The sequence below is a fragment of the Otolemur garnettii genome, unplaced genomic scaffold (assembly GCF_000181295.1).
Source record: "Otolemur garnettii isolate 467f Iridium unplaced genomic scaffold, OtoGar3 scaffold00011, whole genome shotgun sequence".
Taxonomy (NCBI): Eukaryota; Metazoa; Chordata; class Mammalia; order Primates; family Galagidae; genus Otolemur; species Otolemur garnettii.
In genome coordinates this window covers 7005080-7032294 of record NW_003852406.1, presented here as the reverse complement: position 1 = coordinate 7032294, position 27215 = coordinate 7005080, and the positions used below count along the sequence as shown (strand labels likewise).

At 37.4% G+C, this 27215-nt stretch overlaps 1 protein-coding gene across 1 annotated transcript in view; it reads right to left on the bottom strand.

Moving 5' to 3' along the window:
- UNC13C (unc-13 homolog C) overlaps window positions 1–27215 on the bottom strand; it is a 527267-nt gene that overhangs the window by 263493 nt on the left and 236559 nt on the right. Inside the window, 3 exon segments of the mRNA XM_003784369.1 lie at window positions 12187–12350; window positions 15004–15119; window positions 17933–18102. Of these exon segments, the coding sequence (XP_003784417.1) occupies window positions 12187–12350; window positions 15004–15119; window positions 17933–18102 (450 nt within the window).

The following is a 27215-nucleotide window of genomic DNA, read 5'->3' as shown; positions in this document are numbered from 1 at the left end:
ATTTGTCTAGAACCCCTTTCTGAACTTTTTAAACTTTTCTTTCCTTTTCCCCACTCCAACTCTTCTTTCCCTCTCCCTCCATCTCTGGGCCTCTTAAGCAGTCATGTATAGCCCCTCTCTCAGCTTTTTAACCTCTCTTCCCTTTCCCTACTCTGGGCCAAAAAATTCTGGTGGTTTATGCCTAACCCCAGAGATTCAGACTCACCTGTCCAGTGCGTCGTGTTTGGGGACGCCCGCCTGGGCCACTCTTCAAGCTGGTTAACCCCAGCCTCATTTTTTTCCAGCTGGTTTTACATGCAGAGGCCTGGTACCACCCCAATCCCAGCCCCAGACACCTACAGACTCACCCTGGCAAGTCAGACTCACCCATCCAGCGCCTCGTGTGTGGGGACGCCCTCCTATGGGCCTGGGCCACTTTTCTCCGGCTGGTTTCATACACAGAGATTTGGTAACCTCCCTGACCCAGCTTCAGCCACCTCCTTTCTCCTCTTCCTTACAAGCTCTCTTTACATTTTTGCTTTAACCTCATTTATTTTTTACCTCCAGTTTCAGATATGGGGACCGCTCAGTCATGAATTTCCCCCTTCTTCATCTTGAAGCTTTTTAACTCACATCAAACCTCTATGGCTCTATCCTGACCCTACACCTAAATGCCTCATCTTTTTTTGTGATACTGCTTGGCCTATATGCAAGCTACACAATGGCCCCAAAATGGCACCTTTGACCTCTCAATCCTCACTGATCTCTATAATTACTATCAGAAATTAGACAAATGATCAGAGATCACTACATCTAGGCCTTCTTCCTCCTCTGAAACATTTCTTCTTTGTGTTGTCTTGTGAACCTTCCCCAATTTTCCTTGTGCAGGCAAAAGCACCCCTCTTCGAACTGTCTGAATTTCCATTATCTTCTTTTGACCCAGCAGACAACCCCTTCTTCCCCTCCACAGCACCTCCTCCCTCATCCTCATTCCTACTTGCTGAATTCCACCTCATCCCCACCTCTCTCCAGCACCTCCCACCTGCCTTCACTGCACGTGGTAGAGAGAGATAAAATGGCGGAACTGGGAGAGAAAAGAAACATGGAGAACCCAGTTTCCCCATCTCATATGGGATCTGGCTATACCTTTAGACCTTCCCTCCCCTTCTGGGCCACCACAACCTTTGAGAGGTTGCAGGAACAGATGGAATTGTCAGGGTTCATGATCCCTTTTCTCTCTCAGATCTGTCCCACGTAAGTCAGAAACTAAGTTTGTTCTCCAAGATCCCACAAAATACTAGATATCTAACCCAATCATAATCTGACCTGGAATAATTTGTATGTTATCCTCACCTCCCTCTTATTAATGTGCATTTTTATCTCTCAGTCTGCACCCAAAATCCGGGGTAAAAAAAAATCCCCCAGGGCCCTCAGACACCCCAGCAAGATCCCATTAACCTGGCCTTCAAGGTGCAGTAGCATCTCTCAGAACTCCAGCTATTGGGTTCTGCCATTCAACAAAACCTGGCTACTTCTTGAAACTCTTCAGTGCACTCTGAGGAACTGAGTTTTAAGTGCAGCAAACCAGGCCTTTGGGCAATGCAGTGCCCAAATCCAACCTAGCTACAGAAGGCTGATGATCCCCAGAAAAATTGCCCCTGGACAATCATGAAATTTTTTGCTAGTGTATTTTTGCTAGTGGAAGGTAAGCCAATTTCTTTTCTAATAAACACAGGAGCAACTTTTCCACACTGTCATCTTATAAAGGTCCTCTAAAACAAACAGATCTTGGTGGTGGGAATTGACGCTAATTTATTACACTCTTAGGCTACTCCATCCTCTTGGTGCTGGAATCATGGCATGCTTGGTTATTTCCTATTTTAGGGCCACTAATTATGATTTTTCTCATTCTCAGTTTTGGACTAGTAATTCTCCCTCTCATCTCCTGATTTGTTGACCAGGCTCTCACTCAGAAAACAACTGCTCATATCCTCACTTTATGTGGATAACAACCATTTCAAACTGAAGATTCAAGAATGTTCCTGTAAACACTACTCCCTTCCCTCTCCCATTTTCCATTTTCCTTATAGGTAGCAAATATTACCCTTCACCTGCAGGAAGCAGTCAAAGAGATCCCACCTCCTAATAATAGACTATAAAGACTGGGATGACAGAGTCAAATGCAGGGACCCACCCAAATAGAACTGACCTGCCCAAGTAAAATGTCCCACCTAGGAAAGAGAAAATGTGCTCATCCCCACCGTTCCAATCCCTTAAATCCCCATCCACCTTAACCCATATGCTGACTTTCTTCTTGAGTTCAGTTCACCAGCACCTGGGTGGAAATAAAGGCCAATGTTGCCCACATAGAACCTGGACTCCATTTCCTTTTGTTTCACAGTTCAGAATAATCTTTTATTTTTTGGTCTTTGACCTCTGGAAATTAGGAGGCCAATGAAAAAAGCCCAGTATTTCTCTTTTCTTCTAATCATATTGATACAGGATTCCCCCATTCAGGGCTGGACAGGGATTTCTTCTAATCATATTGATACAGGATTCCCCCATTCAGGGCTAGATCCCCTATTCTCAAGGCCCAGGTGAGCTCAGAAATCAGAACCCCCATCTCTAGGTGCAAACAGGCTGCCCTTTCCAGGCCACACCCTCTGGATTCTAGCAAGGTCATGAGCAAAGCACACTGAAACATTTTTTGGGTAGTTCCACCTTGAGTAGGGAGCACACACCCTAATCCCTTCCCTGAGACAAAAACTGTCAATACCTAATAACATTGCCATAATGGAGGGACTGCATTCATTCATTTGTTAATACATCTTCAACTTCGAAAAGATTCTTTTCCATCTGTCAAGTCCTGGCCAAAATATAATTTATATCCTAGACAAAGGACCAATGTGGGAGACTTCTGACTTGGGTCTTCTCCTTTTCTAGATGCTTTGGTACTTTTTTAAACCTTCTGTATTCCTTTCCACCTAAGTGGGTTCATTTTTGAATCCCTGAGACCAAGGACCTACTGAAAAAGAAATTCTGATAACAGTATTTTCACATCAGTTTCAGCATTAAATTAGCATAACCATGGTGTTTCCCTTGTCAGATCATCAATCAGATCAAACATCCTTTTGTTGTTTCATAAAAGGAAAAATATAAATAAGTTAAAATAATAAATATTACCTTCCTAAATTTGGTCAAAATTAAGTTAAAAATGTTTCAATATACCAAAGATCAAAGACATAATATCCAAGGAAGTGGTTGCCAACTCGTGGAACTTTTATTGAAATGTTCTTCTTAAAAATAACTAGTGACTTGGGGTTTACACAAACACTTGAAATACCAAGATTAAAAGTTGAATGATTTGATATTCATTTTTTTCCTTGAGATTGATTTTAAAAGAATGAAACTTACAAAAGAATGTTCAATTCACTCCATAGAGTACAATCTTTCCCAAGTTGGTAAAAATGCCCATTCTTTTTTAAAAAACTTTGACTAAGAATATGGTTAAGTTAAAGAAGGTACTTGTTATTGGTGAACTTGCCTTGTTATGTTCTCTTCTAACCCTATAATGTAAATGATTAGACAATTGATATGATAAAGGTAGCAGTATGCAACACATTTCTTAGATGATTAAAGGACGACAAAATGACTTAAATTTTAAAAAGGTGGTGGCCTGAAGCAATCTTTGCTCTTCACAGAGTTTTCAGCTAATAGGCTGCTACCTAGAGCTCAATTTGGCAAAATGTCCACCTCTGAGTTTGTAAGTGTTTTCTCTTTATGTGTGGTTACAGCCAAGGCACACTTCTTCCAGCCATTTCTGTTGAAAATCATTTCCCTTTAAAGGCTACAGTTCCAGTACTACTTAAATTATTATCAGGGTTGGAATAGGATTAAAAGTATAATCAGCAATTAAAAATTACTGATTATATCTCTGCTACAAACGACCTCTTCCTAAAATGAAGTACCTCTTTAAAAAAGTCAAAAAGTGCTGTTGCAATCTCTCAAAACGTTTTAACAGTCTTCCCCAAAGACAGGATGAAAAACAATAGATTAATAATGTTAAAAGCATCAGATTTCACTTTTGCAAGTAAATGGGGTTAATGTCAAAACAATTTAACAAATGGGATTTCAGTTCTAGGGAAAAGTTAGAGCAGCAAACTCCAAAATGATAGTGCTTATTGTAAATAATAAAACATGGTACTGGCATGAAAACAGACATATAGACTAATGGAACAGAACAGAGAGCCCAGAAAAAAAAAAAATCCATGAATTTACAACCTAATGACTGTTAACAACCATCACAATACCAATGGGGAAAGGATTCATTCCTTAACAAATGGTGTTGACAAAACTAGATACGCACATACAGAAGAATCAAATTTAACCTTTCCTTCCACCACATAAAAAATTAACTTAAAATTAATTAGAAATTTGACAGTAAGACCCCAAACTATGAAACTATTAGAAAAATAAATGGGAAAACTTTACAACATTGATCTGAGCAATGATTTATTAGCTATGACCCCAAAAGAACAGGGACCAAAACAAAAATAGGGAAATGAGATTGCATTAAACTAAAAAGCTTCAGTAGAGAGAAGAAAATAATTAACTGAGTTTAGAGAAAACCTAAGGAGAGAGAATACCTGTAAGCTACACATTTAACAGTTAATATTCAAAGAATGTAAGGGAGTGAAACAATTCAATACCAAAAAAGAAATAGTGTGATTAAAAAACAGGTGAAGGATTCGAACAGACATGTCTCCATAAAAGACATAGAATTGACCAACAAGTTTATGAAAAATAGTAGAAATCAATAATCATCAGGGAAATGTAAATTAAAACCATGATATCATCTCACTCCCATTAGAACAGCTATGATCAAAAAAGAGAAAAGATAAGTGATGGTGAAGAGATGGGGAGCAGAGAAGATGACATGCTGTAGGTGCAAATGCAAATTCGTATAGCTGTTGTGGAAAACAGTATGGAGGCTCACCATGAAATTAAAAACAGAACTACCATACAATTCCTCAAACTCACTACTGGGTATACATCCAAAGGAATTGAAATCAGTATGTCAGAGAGAGAAAGCTGCACCCCCATTTCACTGTAGCACTACTCACAATAGCCAAGACATGGAAGCAATTAAAATGTCATCAACAGACAGATGGATGAAGAAAATGTGACATGTATATATACAAAGGAATAGTATTCAGCCCTAAAGGAAATTTCCTAAAGGAAATTCTACCATTTGTACAACATGGCTGAACCTAGAGAAAATTATGCTTAGTCAAATAAGCCAGGCATGGAAAGATAAATGCTATATGATTTCAATCATAAGTGGAATATAAAAAAGTGAAAGTTGCAGAAATAGAGAGCAGAATGGGGGCTACTGGGGTCTGGAGTGTGTGACAGGGCAGGGTGGGAGGTACTGGTCCAAGGATGAAAAATCTCAGTTGGACAGGAGGGATGCTTTCAAGGGATCTATCATACAGCATGGTGATTATAGTTTACAACATATCGTATTCTTGAAAAATACTAAGAGAGTGGAAGGTAAGTGTTCTCACTGCAAAAATGATAAGTGAACAAAGTAATGTATGTGTTTATTAGCTAGATTTAGTCATTCTAGAATTACCTATTTACCTCAAAACATCATGCTGTACCTAATTAATACATACAATTTTATCTGTCAATTAAAAAATAGAATAAATTGTGAATAATGAGATAGTTACTGGCTTGTTTTACCAAGTCATTAACCATTAATTCTTGAAATATTATTGGCCTAATATTGAGAAGGCCTGTGTATCTCAAAGACACATCTGGATTCATTTCACTTGCTATTGTTTTATAAGTACCATGATGAAAAAAATAAAATAATTATCTAATTCCCATGCCATTTCATGAACAATTGTTCATAGTCGCACTTGTATGCTTTAAGAAATGGAAATATCTTTGAATCAAAAGAGTTAGGAAATCAATTATTTGGGGGTGGGCAGCGCCTGTGGCTCAAGGAGTAGTGCGCTGGCCCCATATACAGGAGGTGGCAGGTTCAAACCCGGCCCCTGCCTAAAACTGCAAAAAAAAAAAATCAATTATTTTTTAACAGATAGAAGAGCAACTTGACTTTAAAGAAGTACCAAAAGGAGACAATGATTCCTACTTAAATCCTTGGAAGAGATTTCAGAGAAACAACACAGGATGAAAGGAAAGACTGTCTGCATTCCTGATGTTGGAAACTTACACAGTCAAACAATATTTAATACATTTGCTCCCCCAAATTTAGATCAGCATGTATTTCAAAGGTAAGGAAATATTTTATTTACTCTTATCACAAAAGAGGAACTCACACATTTAAGGATCACTTCTTAGGCCAAAAGAATCATGGCTTTTCATAAATGCTATGAGTGACTAGAGCCCCATTATGAGTATTTTGGGTCCGAGAGCAGCGGTGCAGGACAGGAAGGTAATGAAAGGCACTGGTTTAGAGGTAATGAAAGACACTCAATTTTTGGCATTTTGTTACATAGCCTAAACAAACAAAGATACCATGAATGAGATATCACATTAGATACTCCAAAAATATCTACTGAATAAATTAACCTTCTGGACTGTGGGCTTCCTGAGAACCTTGGCTTCTTGTTTGCTGCTGTATCCTCTGTGCCTAGAGAAGTTCCTGGCACATGACAGGCATTCAGTAAATATTTCTTAAATGAATGAGTGATTCAATCCAGGAACAGCTACCCTAGAAAGCAGGCTCATTGTTTAGCAGCTAAAATAGACTAGTGGCTGTAAAGTAAACTCTGTCTACACCAGTCCTGGTTTAAATATGGAGTAAATTAAGATGGCCAGTGCCAAAGTACAGGTTGTGGGTTATGCACATCAAGGTAAAGAATATTAACCTAATGCTTTTCTCTCGTTTATTATAATGGAGGCAAAATCGTACTCTAGCTAATGGAATCTCAGATTTTGTGAGACACCTTGGCCTTCACTTTACAGTACAGGACTAATTAAACACTCAGTTAAAATGTGTTTGCTTGGTTGAAATCACCTCCAGAGGATGATTTAATCCTTGCTGCCTGGAGTGAAATTCCCTAGATCAGCTGTTCTCAACCCATGGGTTGTGACCCCTTCGGGGGTTGAACTACCCTTTCACAGGGGTCGCCTAAATACATCCTGCATATCGGATATTTACATGACAATTCATAACAGTGGCAAAATTCCAATTATGAAGTAGCAACGAAAATAACTTTATGCTTGGGGGTTACAACAACATGAAGAACTGTATTAAAGGGTAGCAGCATTAGGAAGGTTGAGAACCACTGCCCTAGATGTTTTCAGCAGTGAACAGATAGTTAAGACATTATCAGGGACATATGTTTGCATAAACAGATGAAAAGCGTCAAGAACTTCAAAAATTCTCTTGATGGAAACATGTTTTCTGTCTCAACTATCAAGCGAAATACACAGAACAATATATTCCTTTCAAAAAGGGGAAAGAGTCTCATTCGTAGTGTCATAAACTAGAAAATTGCTTTTATTTTATGGAGGGTCACATTTGCCATATAGGAACAAAGTCTTCAGATCTTCGATCAATTACTTGTCCCAATCAGAAAACTGTAATCCTCTTCTTTCTCACAAATGCTTCCAGAATAGAGGACACATTTTTATATAACAGATAGGGCTAATAAATTGCGCCCTCACAGAAACTAACTTGTGGTGAAAGGGGAGTGCATTTACAGTAAACAGGCAGGCCTGCCTTAACATTCAGGTGATTTACCAGCAAAACAGATTCAGTCTCTTTTTTACGATGAGAAATACACAAGAGGAAAATTTTATAATATGCTACTAGACTCTCTGACTTAATACATACTTCTCCTTATTTACTTCTTTTCCAAATCTGTCTTCAAAGAAATGGGATGTGCTTAAAAGCCAAGGAATCACTAATAAAAAAAAAAAAAGGAAGATTATGAAATTACCTGGGGATTTGGATAAGCCTGAAGGATCTTTGAACAACAAAAGAAACTGCAATTTGACTTCTGTTTCCCACCAAGTAATATCTAGGAAGGTCCACAGAATTAAGCAATTTTGTTCTTTCCCAAACTCGTAAGTATCCTTACTACACAGACAGGGCATCATTTCTCCCTGGAAACTTAGTTCTCCTATTTGTGTTTTTAAAAATTGAGGAAGTAATTCTGAGATAAGCTTAAAATGTTCAGTTCCATGGTTTTGTGGGTTGGGAGTTTGTCAGGGTATTTTTTGTTATTGTTACTCCTTGAAGCAAGGTTTCAAAACAATAGACACTTGTTTACTATTCAACGAGTTAAAATTTGATAAATATGAAACCAGATTGATTTGTAAACTTTTTTTTTTTTACCCTCATTGTGTAAACCATTGGTGAAAAACAGATTGAGACTGAAGATACAGGTCAGTTACAAAAGTATCGTTTTGAAAGTATGATCAAAACTATCTCTGAAAGTTATCTTTTGACCCTGACTAAAAAATAACAGTACTCTGAAACTCTCTCCAATTATTAGAAATGATCAGTCTCATATAGTGTGTTCTAAAATGCTTATACAACAAAAGTGGTGACATAGATACACACATGACATATATACACCACCTTAATTAAGCTTTGCATTACTACTTTGTTTGGAAAACTGGAAACTGAAAACCTCTAACATCTAAAAATACATCAGGAGAAGTTGAAAATACCTGTAGCTTTGATAAACAACTCCCTCCTCTGATTCATTCAATTACAAATACGTCTTGAGCTTCTACCATGAATCAATAACTTCTTATAAAGCAATAATGAAAATAGGAGTGCTCATAATTTTAATTTGTAAATCCTTAAACAGAATTTAAATGTACCTCTAAGCTGCTGCATTCCCTTATCTCTTCTAAACATAATTGTGGATTATCATTATATCAACATATTGATATAAAATGGTCGTGTGTCTATATCTGTATAAAAGCAATTAATTCCTAACAATTAATGTATACCAATAAATAGTAAATGAAGAGATTACATCTCTGTTGGTAGTAACTTCTTTTTAGGATTTATCAGATTGTCAAACAGCAGAAATTTATTTTTTTCTTCTGGCAGGGTAATGGCAAAATCTGTATTGTCAAAGCAAATATTGCACCAAAGTTCATTAGGCAAGAAGGTTTTTATACAAGGCTATGGCAATAGGAAAGAGAGACCAGTAATGATATTGCAAAAGGACAGATAAAGAATTTACTTGTTTTGTAAAGCAAATGCTCTAAGGAAAGAAGAGGAGCTTCTGAGGTTAGGCTGCTGCAAAGTGAGAGGGAGGTCAGGGGCCTAGAGGGAGAGAGAAACCTGTCTAATGTTTTGTCAAGCTGAGAGAAATGTCAAGTCTGTCTTGATCAGTACTCAATGCTAAAATAAACATGCAACAAATTAAACTAGTAATACCAAAGCAAATGTATAACCATAGATGTCACACAAAAACAAAGCATTCTTTTCTTTTCCTTTCTTGAGACAGAGTCTCACTCCGTCACCCTGGGTAGAGTGCCTTGGCGTCACAGCTCACAGCAACCTCAAACTCTCAGACTCAAGTGATCCTTTTGCTTCTGGCTCCAGAGTACTTGGGGACTACAGGCACCTGCCACAATGCCCAGCTACTTTTTCTATTTTCAGTAGAGACCCGGGTCTCACTCTTGTTCAGGCCAGTCTCAGAATTCTGGAGCTCAAGCAATTCACCACCTCTGCCTGCCAGAGTGCTGAGATCACAGGCATAAGCCACTGGGCTGGCCAAAAACAACGCAGTCTTTCTATCTTATGTCTATCTGCCTTGCTTTTGTTCCTTAGACCAGTGGTTGGCAATTTATGGGTCTTAAGACAAATACTGATCATAGCATTTGTTTTTTTGAAATTAAGTTTTATCATAATATAGCATGCCCATTTGTCTATGGCTGCTTTGCCCAGAGCTGGGCAGCATCAGACAAACTGTGGGACCCACAAAATATTTACTTCCTGGCCTTTTATAGAAAAAAAACCCTGCCAACTCCTGCTTCATACTATTATTTAGTGTGAACAGGGGCTCTGGCTAGCCTTAATTTTATAAATATGATAAAATCCAATTTACATTTTGGTCACTTGATACCAAATAAGTATCTAAAATGTATACATTTTTAAATTCTTATTGTTTACTCAGGTTAAGAGGCATGAGAAAATACAATATGAGAATACTCTCTTCTTTTTAATTTTCATATATTTACCAATTTTCTATGTCAACATGACCATCCTTCTCAGAAAATAGGAACATGGAAAGGAAGGAATCTAACATCAGCTCACAGAGATATGTTGGAATAAATTTAACTTGATCCTTTCCTTTATTGGGATTCTTTCCAGAAGCAGGTTGTTTTGACTATTTTTAAATCTAACTTTCTTTGGGCGGAACAGTTCATTTTCCTTAGACTGTTAATCAGAGCTGCATTTTAATTGTCCTCAAATATACGAGGCATTTTTCTGAATTATAGACTTTGGCATGGGATGAGCAGATATCAAAGTCACAGATTCCCACTTGGCTGCCCAATTATAAAACAGGTTGCCTTGAAAGGAATGAGCTCCCTGGTAAGTGGATGTGGAAAAGCAGAGGGTTTCCAGATTTGGGACGAAGGTTCAACTGGGCAATCTGTAAGATGTTCCTTTTTTTTCTTTAATCCAATAACGTGTGTATCTTCATTATTTAGGACTGGGCCATCCTATAAACTGAAACAGTATGCAGAATATCTCTACAAGTAATTGACATTCATTGTTCCAGATTTACAACTAGTGATTGTTGTAAACAATCTCCTGAACAGGAGACTGGAGAGAATACTGATTTTGGCCCAATCTACATCCTCCATTAACATTGTTGAAATTGATTATCTGGGTCAGAATCTATCCAGTTCACATGAAAATATGATCTTAATATAAAAGAAAAGGCCTTTAATATATGCATTTCAATAATTTACAAGTTATACATGATATATACACACACACATATATATCTCTGAACCAAATGCACTTAAAACTTAGACCAGGTGTCAAAAAGTAAATTATGGAGAAGTAATGGCCCAATTCTAAACCGTTATTGAAACCTCTCAGTAAGGGGTAGGTGTCTGTATAAGACAATCCTGCAAGCACAGATAGTGGGAATAAGATGGAATCTGTCAGGCCAGGGCAGACATGACACAGCTGGACCTGGGTTGAGGTCCTGCCTGATCTTTACCTTCTGTCTCCCATTCTTACTGTTTTGTAAATTTAGCTCCCACCCTAAAGACACCTATCTTGAGTAGTTTAAGTGGATCGATTTAGGAGATTAACTTTTAAATTAGAATGGTGTCAACTGTTTATAGGTCATGGGTTCTGCTGATTATTATTTAAGATAAGGGTGAACAGGGTCTTTACATTGAACTTAAATTTATAAAACCATAACATTGGAAAGGGAAGATGAGAACAGGCTTGGAGAGGCTACTCACACAGTTATCCAGAATCCTGGCCTCCTGACAAGTACAGTTTAGTGGACCTGTCCCCATCTCTGCAGACTGGCTGACAGTGACAGGTGGCTGGACCCTCTTCGTCCAGTAACATTTCCACATTTGCTATAATGTTTGGGTTCTAGGAGTGCTAAGTAAATTCATTGTTTTATTGAGTTCACAGTACTGATATAAGAATAATATAATATTTATATTTCCCTAATATTTGGGGAAAGATACCACTATGGCTCTAGCTGTATCTCCAACACTAAAGGACTTTGTAAACTTGTACAAATCTGAGCTTTGGTTTCCTCAGATATCCAATAAGGCATTGGTTCTCAAACTTTAGAGTACACGAGACTCTCCTGGAAGGTGTATTAGTATAGATTGCTAGGCTCCACTCTTAAAGTTTCTGATTCAGCAGGTCTGCGGTGGGGTGAATAATTTGCATTTCTGAGTGACCAGATGCTGCTGGCAACTGCTTGTGAAGAGACCACAGTAGGAGAACAGAGCAAAGGTGGAGAGGATGATGTTAGTGAATCACCAGATCATTAATACTTCAGCTGTCAGAGAGAGAGAGTAGTCGGCCTCAACCATGCACAAAGAAATGTAATCCTCTTTTTAATCAAAGTTTCATTTGAATTAGAAGCAAGATGAATGTTCTTTTCTTTCATTAGATTTCAACAGGGATTTTTGACCACATAAATGTTCCACAGTACTTACGTCATAGCTTGATAAATGGATTCAATCCCATAGCGCATGGCGAACTCATCAACTATTTCTTGGGCTGCATCATCAAAGAAAACCTTCCAGGCTTCATCTCCTTTGACATCTGGGATTTTCACTCCACCATTAGATTTCACTTCAGTTAAATAATGGAACAGATTCTAAAAGCAAGTGGTTTTCAATTGTTCAGTGATTCTTCAGAACGGGCTAGAAATATTTAACTATAAGCTTCAGTAAAATGCACTTATAGTCTCATCACTCTAATATTGCATCAGCATCTATAAGCAACAGGAATATCATAGATTTTTTTTCTAACTTACTTCATTGTTGAAAAATCCTCTTTTGCTTCTGGCTGGGCCTACAGAGAATCAATGATTCAAATGTTTCGTACATGAAAAACCATTTTCAGAAGGAAGGAAAAGTGTTTGCATGTAGACATGTCTATGTCATAGAACATATTTTGCATTCATAGGTTCTGAGTAAATTATAATGCCCTGGATGAATGAATAATGTGATTTTGGCTACATGAACACAGAATTTAGTTATGTAAATGATACTAAAGGGCTTCAGCTGCAAAATGGTAAGAGTCAGGTCAATGAACTGAGATTGAAATGAACGTCTGAAATTTTTGTAATGAAAAAAATAAATCACAACCCTCAATTCATTTTTGCCTCTAACAAGTTTAGAGAACACTGCACAGACACAGCCTGGGTGAAGGGAAGGACCTTTTCTTCAATTTCAGTTTTATAGGTTCTTGGACCCACAGAAAAGACTCTGAAAAGTGAACCACAGTGAAGTTCCTCTGATCACAAACACTCTCTGCTCATGCTTGAAGGCCAGAGTTCTCCTTGCCAGCCCAAAGGATTTCTTTTGATTGGTCTGAAAACTGAATTACCTTTCTTTAGGGAACAATAGTAGTGATTAGATTTTGGTCACAAAATTAAAACTAGATCCTATATCAAATTACTTAGTTATATATAAATGGATTTAAAATATTCTTCCTTTCTTTCTTAGTGAATGGGGTGTACATAGTTTTTATGTATAAATTTTCATAAATGTACTTAGGAAAAATAACACACACACACAAAGCTGTCTTTTAGCTTTTTCTCATAGGAAGATGTTTTCTCTTTACCACTTTGAACATCAAGAAAGGTACATTCTTTCCTCAGATATATCTCATATTTTTTGATATATGAGACAAGTGTCATTTGCATCAGAGAAAGTCTTCAGTGACACCTTTGACTAACCTCTCAGCTGCAAAGCATCCAGAAACTCAAGATTATTTGTCTACCTATCTGTATTGAGGCACAAAAGAGGACTGGTGAGTCTGTCCTTTGGATTAATCCTGGCTGGTCTCTACCTGTCTCTAAGCCAGCAGTTCTTAACCAGTGGGTCGCGACCCACAGGAACTGTATTACAGGGCTACGGCATTAGGAAAGTTGAGAACCACTGCCCTAAGCCAACCAGGCCCTACACTTGGGGTGGGTAACCACATTCTGATTCTCTCATATATCTTTGTAGAAAGAATGTGAAATGGGGGAGGGTTCAATATGTATGAAGCCCTTTGTTGTATTTAGAAAAAAGAAAAAAAAAATGACTGCTTGTCACACTGGCTCCCAAAACCCATTGAAACCACATGGGCACTTTTATGTTTCCAGTTATAAATAAGCCCTCTAATTAAATCTTCAATAAAATCTGAACCCTAACTCCAAGTTCTCAAAAACAATGATGATTTGAATCCTCTCCTGTCCTACTCAAGCACTACCTCTTTAATGCTTTCAAAATACTGTCATCATTCATTTCTTCAATGAATAGTTGCTGACACTCTTTCTTCCTCTTTGGAAGAATGGCTTTTTTCCCCACTTACGCATTCTCATCTTATTGCTTTTTAATACCTGCCTCAGGGGCTTGTTCTAAATTCTTATTAGAAGACGAGCATGCAGGGGGGCGACACATAGGACTTCTGACACCCTAGCACATCACCTGCCACAGGAAGGAGTCACGATTCCCAGGAGCAACTCCACCAACCTAGCTCAATGATTTTTTAAACCAACTTATTTAGTTTTATAATCCATAATCAAGACTGATGAGGGATAGAAAGGAGTTACAGGGAAGTGGAAGACAAGTTTGGCTTCCTAGCCAAGAAAATTTAAAAGAGCCCTAAACAGAGTTTTGGTCATGATTCAGTTAACCAACTGTATAAAATAGTTTCCGGTTTGTAACCCAGAGTGGGGTAACGGTCATAGTCACAGAAGGATGCACACCACAAATGCCACCAACATCACAGGACTCACAGTCACCACCAAACAATTATCAAGAAAATAGCAGGTAGCAATCACGATTATTAAAACATAAAGGATAAGGCATGCATGTGGCAACCGAGGAAATCTGTGACCAATGAGAAGCAGATACGAATACTTAAGGACCTAGGGGGACCAATAGAAACTCTAGATAATTTCAGGAGGAAGGAAGATGAGATACTAATGTTTGCACACTGCCTTTGTGTGGCATCTTGTCTCACTAGCAAGGGGGACCGTTTTCCTCTCTCTGGGAAAGTCTCTGCTTTATCTATGCTTTAAATAAACATAGTTGAAGCACATGCATCTATGCAGCTGTTCTGCTGCACTAGGAAAACCCCGGTGCTTTATTTTCACTCCCCCTTTACTTTGCTCTGACTCTAACTCAGCTAAATTTGCTAGTTCTGCTGAGTCACCCCAGGGCCTGGTCCACTGGACAGCTTGAGGGTCTTAGAACCCCCTGAGAAAGACCATTTCTTTTCTAGATTTTATCATCAATAAAATGCAATTTATTTACCTCATGTAAACATGTGTATTGTATATGATATGGAGCAACCTTCTCTTCTCCTTTTATTTCCACATTGATTTTCAATCGAATGGCTCCAGATACAGCTGACTTATCTGTCCGTTTCTCTGGGAAAGCAAAAAGGAATTGGTTAGTCATCTTTGACAAGACCATGTTCCTTATACACGTTCTCAAAAGCTTAAAAAAAAAGACATAAGTGGTTAAAAGCCATTTTTCTAGGTCAAATTTTATTGTTAAGCAACCACAATTATTTCCCTAAATATAATTTGAAATGTCCTGCTCTTGTGTGTCCTGCTCTTGTGTCCTGCTCTTGTGTTGTTGTGATTGTCAAACTCTCTGACAGATACTTCAAATAGAAAAGCCTCCTCAGAAGGCTATTCTGCTATTCTCCTGCTCTTCTGATATAAATGTCTGTGTACTTGATCGGTTTATACAGTAAGCTAAATATATTTAAAGCAAGACAACTAAGTATAAAGTTAACCATGAAAGTATCTAAGATCTACCACTGTTGTTTCTTCTCTTCTTTTGTGTACTTTAAAAGATGAGACAAAGCTTTGGTTAGCAAATAAAAAAATAATAATTTTCATTATCAGTGATTCCTAAAGATCTATAGTCTAAAAATTGTGTTTATATGTGTTAGATTAACTGGTCATTTGAATTGAATCAATGTGTGGTCAATGTATTGAGTATGTGTTCAAAATGAACTGCACAGTAGCTTTCAGAGAAATAAAGGCCTGGTTACAGAATCCCTAGGATGTGATTGTAGTATGTGTGAAGGGGCAAGCTTCACACCTATTTCACAAATGAAAAACAGCATTAAGGTATAGTGGCCCAGAGTCAGTGCTGGCCACTTTGAGAATTGGCCCTCTTTGTAAACATATTGTTTAGCTATACAACGTACAGTTAAATCACGAAGGCTACTTTCCTCTGTGGAAGGCCTGCTGACTTCTAATTGTTATAATTTATTAGTCGTGTTGCAAAGTTTCTTTTAGGAGTGCTAGGATCCAGAGAACAAAACCTCAACAAATACTAAAGTTCTCTGCTGGGGCCAAGAGAAATGCAAGTCCTGGAACTTTTTGTCCACTCACCTTTTTCCAGAGCTCCAAGGGGAGCTTCCTGGATTCTTTGATTTTTTAACTGTCATCAAGCCAAAGGAACTATGGGGAGGAGGCTTTGCTTGGACACCCAGGGCTTTTGGCCAAGTCTTCCTTTGTGTGGTAGAATGACTTCTAAGTGATGAGGAGGGAGGGAAGTGCACTACAAAGACGGAAACTAGGGTATTTGTGGATTGAACCTATTCAAGGATTTTACACAAAGTTTTGAAAGTGAAAACCTCTTCTCTCTCTCTCTCAAAAGTTAAACATCAGCAATGAGAGCACATAGGTCTCGACTGAAGATGAGCTGCAAAAGGCTTGCAATACTGTGTCACGGCATATTTTCACTTCCGACTGGAGGAGATGTTCAGCCTGAGAGCCGGATAGCTCGCCCATTAAGGTTCCGTGGCAAACTGAATATAACCACACACGTTTTGTGAAACCAAAAAAATCGAGAGACTTCTGCTCTGAATTATAGCTTTACTGTTTCAACCCTAGGACATGTTAACTTGTCCATGATAGAGAAGAATCCACATACAGGTAAACATCTTTAATAATAAGAATTAATTTGTGAATGTTCCATAGAGTTAATGGTCTAAAGTTTATCCTCAGCTAACATCTCGGTTTTCAGATATAAAGTTTGTTAATAATTTAAACAGTATATGGGAGGGTGCTCATTATAAAAGAGGTAAAAATTCTACTCCGAGAATGCAGGAGTACCAACTGGCTTTAAGAAGGATTTCTTAAAAAATATTTTGTGAAAAGGAGTTCTTAGTCTAGCGTGAATCATTTGTGCCAAGATAAATTAAATGTGTCTTTTTCTTTAAATTATATAGAGTTTTATGACATTCTTCCTTTGTCAACTATTATGTGACTTGAGGTATGTAGGTTTTAAAAAAGTCAAAAGTATTTTTTAATTTGGTTAGCACGTATCAATATCCTAAATGATACCTATGTGGAATCCTGGGACTGTGTCACTTGTTTTCTGGCATATGACCAGCCAGCCCTCAATAGTTCATAGAATATGATTAAGAAATCTTTAGGTCATGTCCTTTACAGAAACTGGGGTGACCCATACGTTTTTACTATTATTAAACCACCACTGGAGAGTCTAGGTTTTGATGAAATTCTAATAAAGGGCAAATTAAAACTCGCCTTTATTTAATTTCTGATTCCATAATAAAATTTCATTTAAAAAAAATCACATCAATTAAATATATTCTCAATAGCTTCGTCATCAGAGTCAGCCTGATTCCATACACTTAACCTGGCTTTACCAATTAAAATCTACTTTTATATCTTTATTTAAAAGAAATCGAAAGTACACATTTCCTTTATTGCCAAAATTTCATTCATAGTGCTGAAGAATATAGGTCAAACAGCATTAAATCATAGGCTGATTATTTGTTTCCTATACATTTGACAAAGGTTTTTGAAGCAATATTTTATGGATTAAAAATTAAGGAGGAAATGGGCAGCTCAAAGGAGTAGGGCGCTGGCTCCATATGCCAGAGGTGGCAGGTTCAAACCCAGTCACGGCCCAAAAAAAAGAAAAATTAAGGAGGAAATAATATTTTTCTCCTGAAAGATATTTAGTTGATTCTCGGAAAGCGTTTTTCTTTTCAGTTCAAATTGACCAAAGTCTTTCAATAATACTGACTCTAAATTAATAATAGTCTTTAATAGCCCATGAAAATAATCATCTGAAATCCAATAGAATGCTCTAGAAAGGCACTGGAAATTTTATTTTTATGGGAATACAATACATCTTGCAAATACCTGGAATGTTATTTAACTTGTTTTCAAGCAGATATGAAAATAATCACCTAGATTGTACCAGACATCCATTTCTCCACTCAGGGTCCTCACTTCCACAATGGTTTGTCCCAGAAAATCATCTGACTCCTTTTTGAAATGTTGCTTGACTCTGGATTTAATGTCATCATCTTCATCCCACACTCTGACTTTGATTCGATCTGTGGAGTTATGACACTCACTAAAAATAAATGTGGATAAGTTAACAACCATTGATCACTGCTCTAAGGGGCATCTGATGTTTGTAACTTATTTTAAATCTATCTCATTCAGAAAGTCTTAGTCTATTACACAATAATTGAAATTTCCCACCACCCCATAGGACGTTGTTTGTATACAATGCAGATATATTGAAGAAAAAATTGGTTAAATAATCTTAATAAGAAAGAAATCTAACCTGATTTCTCCCATCCTACTTCCTTTATTAGAACTACATATAATCAAATATGGGTCGGAAGTATTTAAGTGGCATATTTTCACTGATGCCATTCTTCTTATCTGCACGTTACCCTGACCAACGTATCCATGCTCTGAAAATTCTTCACCATAAATATTCAAATTAGCTTACATTTTATTGCAATGGATATTGAGAAAGTGGACTATAATGACAATACAGAGTATTTGTGCAAGTACTTGATAAACTAGAAATCCCAGTAAACACAGAAGGTATTGTTCAATCAAGTCAAATTAGAGCAAAACCCTTCTGAGTTAAAGAATAAACTAGACATTCTATTCTGTCCTTAATTCCTAGGGTTTCTCTACTTCCTTTCCTTGAGGCAAGCACTGAGTATTGCCTGTACCTATTGTGGTCTTTCCTGACAATATGACTTTCGTGTATACCTTTCTCATGTTTCTTGGCCTGTTAACAAATCCTTCTTTAAGAATCAGCTAGTCACCTGCTCTAAGTCACGTTTGCTAAAGTTTAATGAACCAGTTAGTCGTGATGCACTCTGAGCCTCCAATTGATTCAGCACACGCATTCCCTCTAGCACTGGGTCTTTAGCTCAGGGTTTATAGATGAATCTTCCTGAACTTTGATTAGAGAAAAAACAATCTCATCATTTTAATTTTTTAAATTATGAATATAGGCAACACATTATCACAGTACTTAATAATAAAACCACAGATATTTATAAAGAACATTAAGAATCTTATAAAACTTGAAATATTATTATTATTTTTTGGTTTTTTTGAGACAGAGTCTCACTATGTCACACTTGGTCGAGAGCTGTGGCATCATAGCTCAAAGCAACCTCAAACTCTTGGGCTAAGTGATTCTCCTGCCTAAACCTCTCAAGTAGCTGGGACTACAGGTGCCTGCCACAATGCCTGGCTATTTTTCTGTTGCAGTTGTCATTGTTGCTTAGCAGGCCTGGGCTGGGTTCGAGCCCACCAGCATCAGTGTATGTGGCTGGCACCGTAACCACTATGCTATGGGTGGAATGCCAAAACTTGAAACATTATTTATGTGTAGCTACCATTACTGTACTAATACTATATTTCAATATAATTTTTTTTTTTGAGACAGAGTCTCACTCTGTTACCCTGGGTAGAGTGCTGTAGTATCACAGCTCACAACAACCTTAAACTCTCGGGCTCAAGTAATTCCTCTTGCCTCAGCTTCCTGAGTAGCTGGATCTATAGGCGCCCACCACAACACCTGGCTAGTTTTTTTATTTTTTTATTTTTTGGCCAGAGCTGGGTTTGAACCCACCACCTCTGGCATATGGGGCCGGCACCCTACCCTTTTGAGCCACAAGCACCACCCTAGTTTTTTTATTTTTAATAGAGACAGGTCTCACTCTTGCTCAGGCTGGTCTCCAACTCCTGAGCTCAGGCAATCCACCCACCTTGGCCTCTGAAAGTACTAGGATTATAGGCATGAGCCACCACACCAAGATAATTGATTTTCTTTTGAATTCTATGAATTTTATCTTTTTTTTTTAGAGATAGAGTTTCACTCTGTCACCCTCGGTAAACTGCTATGGCATCACAGCTCACAGCAATCTCTCCAACTCCCAGGCTTAGGCAATTCTCTTGCCTCAGCCTCCCAAGCAGCTGGGACCACAGGCGCCCACCACAACCCTGAGCTATTTTTTGTTGCAGTTTGGCCAGAGCCAGGTTTGAACCCACCACCCTCTGTAAATGGGGCCGGTGTCCTACTCACTGAGCCACAGGCACTGCCCAATGAATTTTAATATATATATTTTTAAAAATCCCTAATTTTGAAAAGGTATCCATTGTCTTCACTAGAGTGCCAAATAGGTTCATGATGCAAAATAATTTAAGAACTCCTGACAATACAATGTTTCTCCCATTAAATTATGGAGGCTAAATAATACAGCATGTATAGGAAAAAAAATTAGAGTCTGACATGCCTCTATGAAAATTGCAGAACCACTATTTTTCCTGCTAATGCAGGAGACTTCAACACAGAGCATTTCAGTGATCACAGGGACATTCTGGTTTTCACAAACATTGAGAGACACTACTGGCAATCAGTGGGCTGGGTATAGAACAGTCTGGTTGATTTGAAACAGCCCATCAGGCATTAATAAAGATGCAAAAACCATTGGTAATTATCTTGGCTAATGACTTTCATTTTTTACAAAAAATGATCACATCTTTTTATGTTTTACTAGAAACTAAAATTTCCTGGAAACTGACTAACATGTCAATTGCCTATCAAAGATTTTGTTATTGTTGTTGTTGCTATTCTTAACTTTACCAAGGGTTGTTTTCCCTTTTGAGATATTACATCACCAATGTCAAAACTACTTAAATTATTTGAATCCAAATGTATCAATCTGCATTCGAAACTGTCACATTCACACTAAATCTTTTTTTGAGAGAGAGAGTTTCAAGTTGTAGCCCTCAGTAGAGTGCCATAGTGTCACAGCTCACAGCAACCTCAAACTCTTGGGCTTAAGTGATTCTCTGCCTCAGCCTCCCAAGTAGCTGGGACTACAGGCACTCAACACCATGCTTGGCTATTTTGTTGTTACAGTTGTCATTGTTGTTTGGCAGGCCCCGGCTGGATTTGAACCTGCCAACTCTGGTGTATGTGGCTGGTGCCCTTAGCCACTGAACTACAGGCACCGACCCCATTCACGCTAATTCTAACAGGTGAAAATCTATGCCCACTAAACACGTGTTCTAGGCTATATCCAAACCTTTACATATTGAAATGCATATAAGCATAGTTTCATTTCTCTTTTAGGTTACAGTTGGGGAATTATATTGATTTTTTGAATTATATTTATAGATTATAAGTTTGCAAACTCATTGTAGAAAAAATGCTACGTACCTCCTTTCTGAGTATCACTACAATCACCACTGAAGTACTCCCCTTGGCCATGTGGTGACCCATGAAGTATGTAGTATTTTTCTAGACCAGTTTATGAACTTAATTGATAGTCCTTCATAGGACAACAGCTCTAATGGCCCTTCCCGAAAAAGCGTTCCAAAATTGCTTTGAAGGGTAGACTAGATGCTGGGGTTGGTGCTTGGCTTCCAAGGGGGGTACTTCAAAGGTGACCATCGTGATACTCAGCAATGAGTATGTAGCACTTTTTCTAGGATGAGTTTGCAATCTTAACTGCCTGATCTTTTGTATATTATACTTAGTATAGTGAGGGAAAGGAAAGATAATACTAGTGTTCTTTCAAAACTTGTATTTAATATAAAGAATAAGTGATATTCATTGATGAAGGATAGATAGAAACAATATTGTGCTTCTTGTAAACACACTTTAACGATTTTGCTTATTAAGTTTTAGTCTCTGCAATTCTCATTCATTCTATTTCGTCCATTTTTTAATTAAATGAAACTTTAATTTTAGAATAATTTCATATTTATAGAAAAGTTACATCTCGGAGTTCCTATACCGAGAATCCCCTATCAGTACATTCACAATATTTATCACAACTAACACCGGTTCTATTTGTGTTTTCACATAAAGAATGGCCAGCTCCCACATGCCAAAGAGCTAGTTTTTGAGGACTATCAAATACAAACAAAGTTTGTCATCATGTTTCAGGTTTAAACTGTCAGAAACGTACATTTTTACCTCTACACAGAGTAAAGAGAGCAAAGGGGATACTGTTTCAAATACTGGAAAGTATTCAAGGGATTTGCAATGGGCATAAACCAGAGACTTAGTTTAAGATCGCTGGTGGAGAACTGTCACGTATGAATACACAAAATCTCCCAGCATTCTGCTCGCCCTTTGGCTACATCCTTCCTCATATTCCTCATCTTCCCAATACAGCAGCCAGACAGTCCCGACTCCTAGCCTCCTTTGCAGCCACAGTCCACACATTTGCCCTAAGATGTGACTCAAAACTAAGCAAAGTGATGCAACGGCCATATTCTTGGAAATTACATTTACTGGCAACAGTGGCAGTGGATGCTTTAGTACTTTGATATAGGGCTCTAGTATTTAGTCCCTGGGGGCAAAAGTATTGATCAGTGTTTTCTGCAAGGAAACCCTGCCATTGTTCTGACAGAGGGCTTTCTGTGGCTGACATTTTTTGACCTCTCCAATGATTCTTGAGTATCCTCATAGTCTATGAAATAATCTTCCTGTGTATAAACTAATCAAAGTGAACTATGCTGCTTCACAATTAAGAATGCTGACTGATGTCTCAATGTTTAAAGCCTGAAGGAGCTGCGAGTAACCGAACCTAACTGTGCAGCATTGACTCTGTGAAGGAGATGGGGTGAGGGGGTGGGGGTGGGGGGACACACAATGAAGATTCAACCACCCAGGGATGGGAAGCCAGTGCATTTTGATATGCAAAAGCAAAACAGCTGGTCAAACTGTCACCTGCTATGCTTAGAAACCCTGACCACCTGCCAATGGAGGCATTTTTATTAGTGGGAATAGTAGGAATAAAATTCCGAATGTTGATGTGTGCTTATTAAATCTTGTCACTGTCAAAATTATGTAAAAGATTAATCTGCTCAAACTCGATCTAAGCAGTCTGTAAGTGGAGATGCAAGGAAGCCCATCTGTGCCAAAAGAGGTTCCCTGGCTAGTGTCTTGCAATGTAAATTGACTGAAACAATCCTAATTTGGAACCCTGCAGGGTTGAGAAAAGCCAGTGCCCATATAATCAGAGGCTTCTAAGTATAACCCCAAAAAGGACCTAAAATTGTTACCCCGGGGCTTTTCCAGCACCATCTTTTAAGAGGTCTTTGAGGGACAATAAGGGAAACTTGTAGCGAAAATCTGATTAAAGGTGTTTCATTTTCACCCTGGCATGTTATTTTGTGGAGTCTGAGGCTACCACCATTAGCTTAAGAGAGAGGAATTTATCAGAACAAAAGAGCCAAGAGCTAAGAGTTAAAATTTCCAGGCTTATGAGCTCAGAATTGTCTTAAATCCTATCTCCTGGAAGCCTGGTTAATTCTCCAGGAAACAATATAGCCAGTGTGCCTTTAGGTTTGGCTTACTACAACAGTACTTAAAGTAATTCCTAGGTCCCTGAACTCACAGCAATAGAAAGTAGAGTATCCCCACTTAGGAAGACTGCCTGCCCGGATTTCTTAGGATGGCCCCAATTTGTGGATATTATAGATACTGGTATGTCTTTTAAATTATTTTTCAACCCTTTTAAATTTATTTTCACTTTCCATAATACCCACTTTGAGTGTAGGCACTGATAAAATGGGCAAAGAATATCTACCTGGATGTATACCCAAGGAATTGGAGAAATTGCACAAAATAAATTCATCCAGAAAGTGGCATGGCATACCAACCAGATTGGCCAACCCAGATCTGCTTCTGCTGGTTGGTCAGGATGTCCTGTGTATACCTGACCAGCAGGACTCATATTTTCTGTGTATCAAGAACAGGTATCTCTCATTTTCCCTCTTACTCTCTGAGGGATTTAAAATTGCTATTATCTAATCTTCTCTCTCCACAACTATACACTGGGGGTGTTGGGGGAAGATTTAATTCATGTCCCAGGATCAACAAAGAACTAAACCTGCAGCTGATGGAGGGACTCCCCAAAGATCTCGGACTTCAAACTCAAGTTGGTAACTGGACATAATTTTGAGATTGCCTACCTCAAAAGAGAGAAGATGGATTCATTTCATTTTAAGTAAAAATAGGGTAGAGAAGTTGTTTATACATGTTGAGAAGTCAAAGGTGGATGGTGAGAAATATTGTAAATCAGCTAATACAATAATTTCAAACCACTTCCCCCTTCCTTCTAGTTTTACACAATTCCCTTAACTTTCCTGAGCTAGAAATGGACATTTAAAGAATTCTGCCAATGAGACAGAAGCAGTAGTCTTCTGGCGCTGTCTCTTCTATTTTCTGCTTTCACTACCTTGGAACATGGATGTAGAACAGGCTTTACTAAAGACGCAAAAATAGGAAGGCAGAATAAGCTTTGTTCTTTGGTGGAATATTGAGTCTTCATAGTAGCTCCCAAATGGCTATACCTAAAATTCTTGTTGAATGATATAAATGAATATCTTTCTCTTTTTTTTGCAGTTTTTGTCTGGGGCCAGGTTTGAACCCGCCACCTTTGGCATATGGGGCTGGCGCCCTACTCCTTTGAGCCACAGGTGCCACCCATGAATATCTTTCTTGATTAAAACGTAACCATGGCTTAATGTGAAATTGAATACAATGCTAATCCAATTGAGTGGGAAAGAATAACAAAAGCTAGTAAGTGGATTTTTTTTCATTATATTTGAAATGGCTTAAATTGAATTTATGAATGGTTATTTTTTCTTCTACTCACTGTGTTCTGTGGCATTCCTTAACTATTTAAAATGTGTTTCACAAACCATGACTTTTATAAAAATACAAAGGTTTGCATTTAAGATGGGAAGTGATAGGCTTTTGTAGTAAAAATCTGACAGCAAGATCAATATATTTAGATACAAGAGAAAAAAGTCTTTCATGCATAATAGAGAATGAATAATCTCATTAAATCTATACTGTACCAGACAATATCCAACCTGATTAAATTACAAACCAAGATTCCTGGTTTAATTTAACAGTTTCTAAATTCGGCTTTTTTTATTAAGAGAAAATAAGATCTTTTACTGCACAAACTTATGATAAATAAAATAAGTACTACTAGAGCCAAGTGATTTGCTTTATAGTTTTCTTTCAATTAAAAATAATTTCTTCCTGAAAGAGTAATTCATATTTCTAATTTTAAAACTTTTCATTGTTAATGAGAGAGCTGGTTTTGTTTCCATGGGAACAAAGTATTTTATTCCATCCCGAATTTAAAGACAATATTTTTTCTCTGTGGACTCAGGATTATTTTTTGTGCATGTATATGTGTGTTGTTTTGGTTTTATTTTTGGTTTTAATTCACATATCACTGTAAAGTCAATCACTATATGGCCAATTTTCCTTGGGGAACCATTTAAATGACTATTGCCTTTAAAATTATTTATTCCAACTTTGCAAATAGTCTCACTATAGGCATCTTAACTTTAGAGATTCCTAGAGATGGCCCACATATCTCCTATAATTTAAGTAAAAAAAAAATAAATTTCACCTTATTCAAGTTATCAGAGTTTAAGCTATCATGAGATAGATTGCCATACCTAGAAAGATGCCCATGGACTGCATAAAGACCACAAAGCCTGATTGCCTAACTTCTATTAGAAAAAACATTCCTGCTCAAGTAAACATCAAGTAATAGCATTACTAAGCTAGTATACAGCCAAGAGTTTCAAACTGAAACATCAATTTATAACCAAGCTAGATCTAATGAAGCCAATAAAATATATCTCACATTGCAACTATATCAGACAAAAAATTCAATAGTGATACCACCAGTAAAAATCACCTCATTTGAGAATATTTAAAATTTTTAGCTATATGTACATTTTAAGTGTATCAGCCAAGATTCTGCAGTATCTTAAATACCAGATTTTTAAAAGGACACCTTGATAAAAAAAAAATATACATGAATAAACACATATAAAAATATATGTCCATTGAAATAAACTGGAAGAATATATATTCATATATAAGTACTAAAGTCAGGGATGATTTTTATTTTATTCATCATAATTTTCTCTTATAATAAAAAATTATACTTTGAAGTATCTTCTAGTAATTGTAAGTGATTTCATTTCAACTCAGGCTGGAAGGAAGGGCAGTCACTGGGAAAATCATCAGCTGGAACTTTCTGCAAGAGCCATCCTGAGGCAAAGCAGCAGCCGCCTCTCAAATAGTAATTAAATTCTCTAGTTACAGCTAAATTCCTTAACTTCTGACCCACCAAATGGAAATACTATGAAACACTCAACCTTCACATTTCCTCTGAGTGATTTAGTATGAATTATGTAACCCACTTTCATCTCAGTACTGGTGTCTTACTTATTATTGAATCAGGATCCTAACCCTGCTATCTTTAATTCTATTATGGCAGATGGACAAGCTCTAAGTTCAAAACCCAGTAACAATGCAGAGATACTTTTTAAATAGGGAGGATTTAATTATGGGAACTACAATTTAAAGAAAAGAACAGCAATCCCCAACACTTCATTTCTCCTTAAGTACTCTTAAGGTTTTTCTTTGTAGTAGTAAAGCAGCATAAATCTGCTTTATGCCAAAACCATAGAAGACAATAAATGCCTGTAAAAGAACAAGAAAGGAATTATATTATTAGCTTGACCTCTGAAAAAGAAAAGGGAGAGAAGTAGAGTTCACCCCCTGGCATTTAAGGATCGACTGAAGGAAGTGCTTGTGCTTTAACAGATCATAGAACCACAGGGCAAAGTATGACCTTATAAGGGGCATGAACTTTCCTGTATCACCTGCTAGCTCCCACAATTCGATTAAAAATACTTCAAAGTCTTTCTATCTAATGCTTTCTCCACAGATAATAATGTTGCAGAATAAACTTGTTTTAACAGCTAGCTTGAAAATTATTGCAATAGCATTAGTGTTAAAATACAAGAATAAAACCAATATTTGATATTAAAAATTTACATAGCCATGAAAATCTTATAACACATTTATAATGTAAAATAATATAAAATGAGATAAAATTAATAATATTAAAACAAAGGTAAAACATCTGTTTAAAAATGCCTCAGAGTTGAGCAATATGATATCCTATAATACCATAATAACAGGGGACTTTAATACTCCTCTTACAGAGCTGGACAGATTCTCTAAACAGAAATTAAACAAAGATATAAGGGACTTAAATGAGACCCTAGAGCAACTGTGCTTGATAGACGCATCTAGAGCACTCCATCCCAAAGATAAAGAATATATATTCTTCTCATCACCCCATGGAA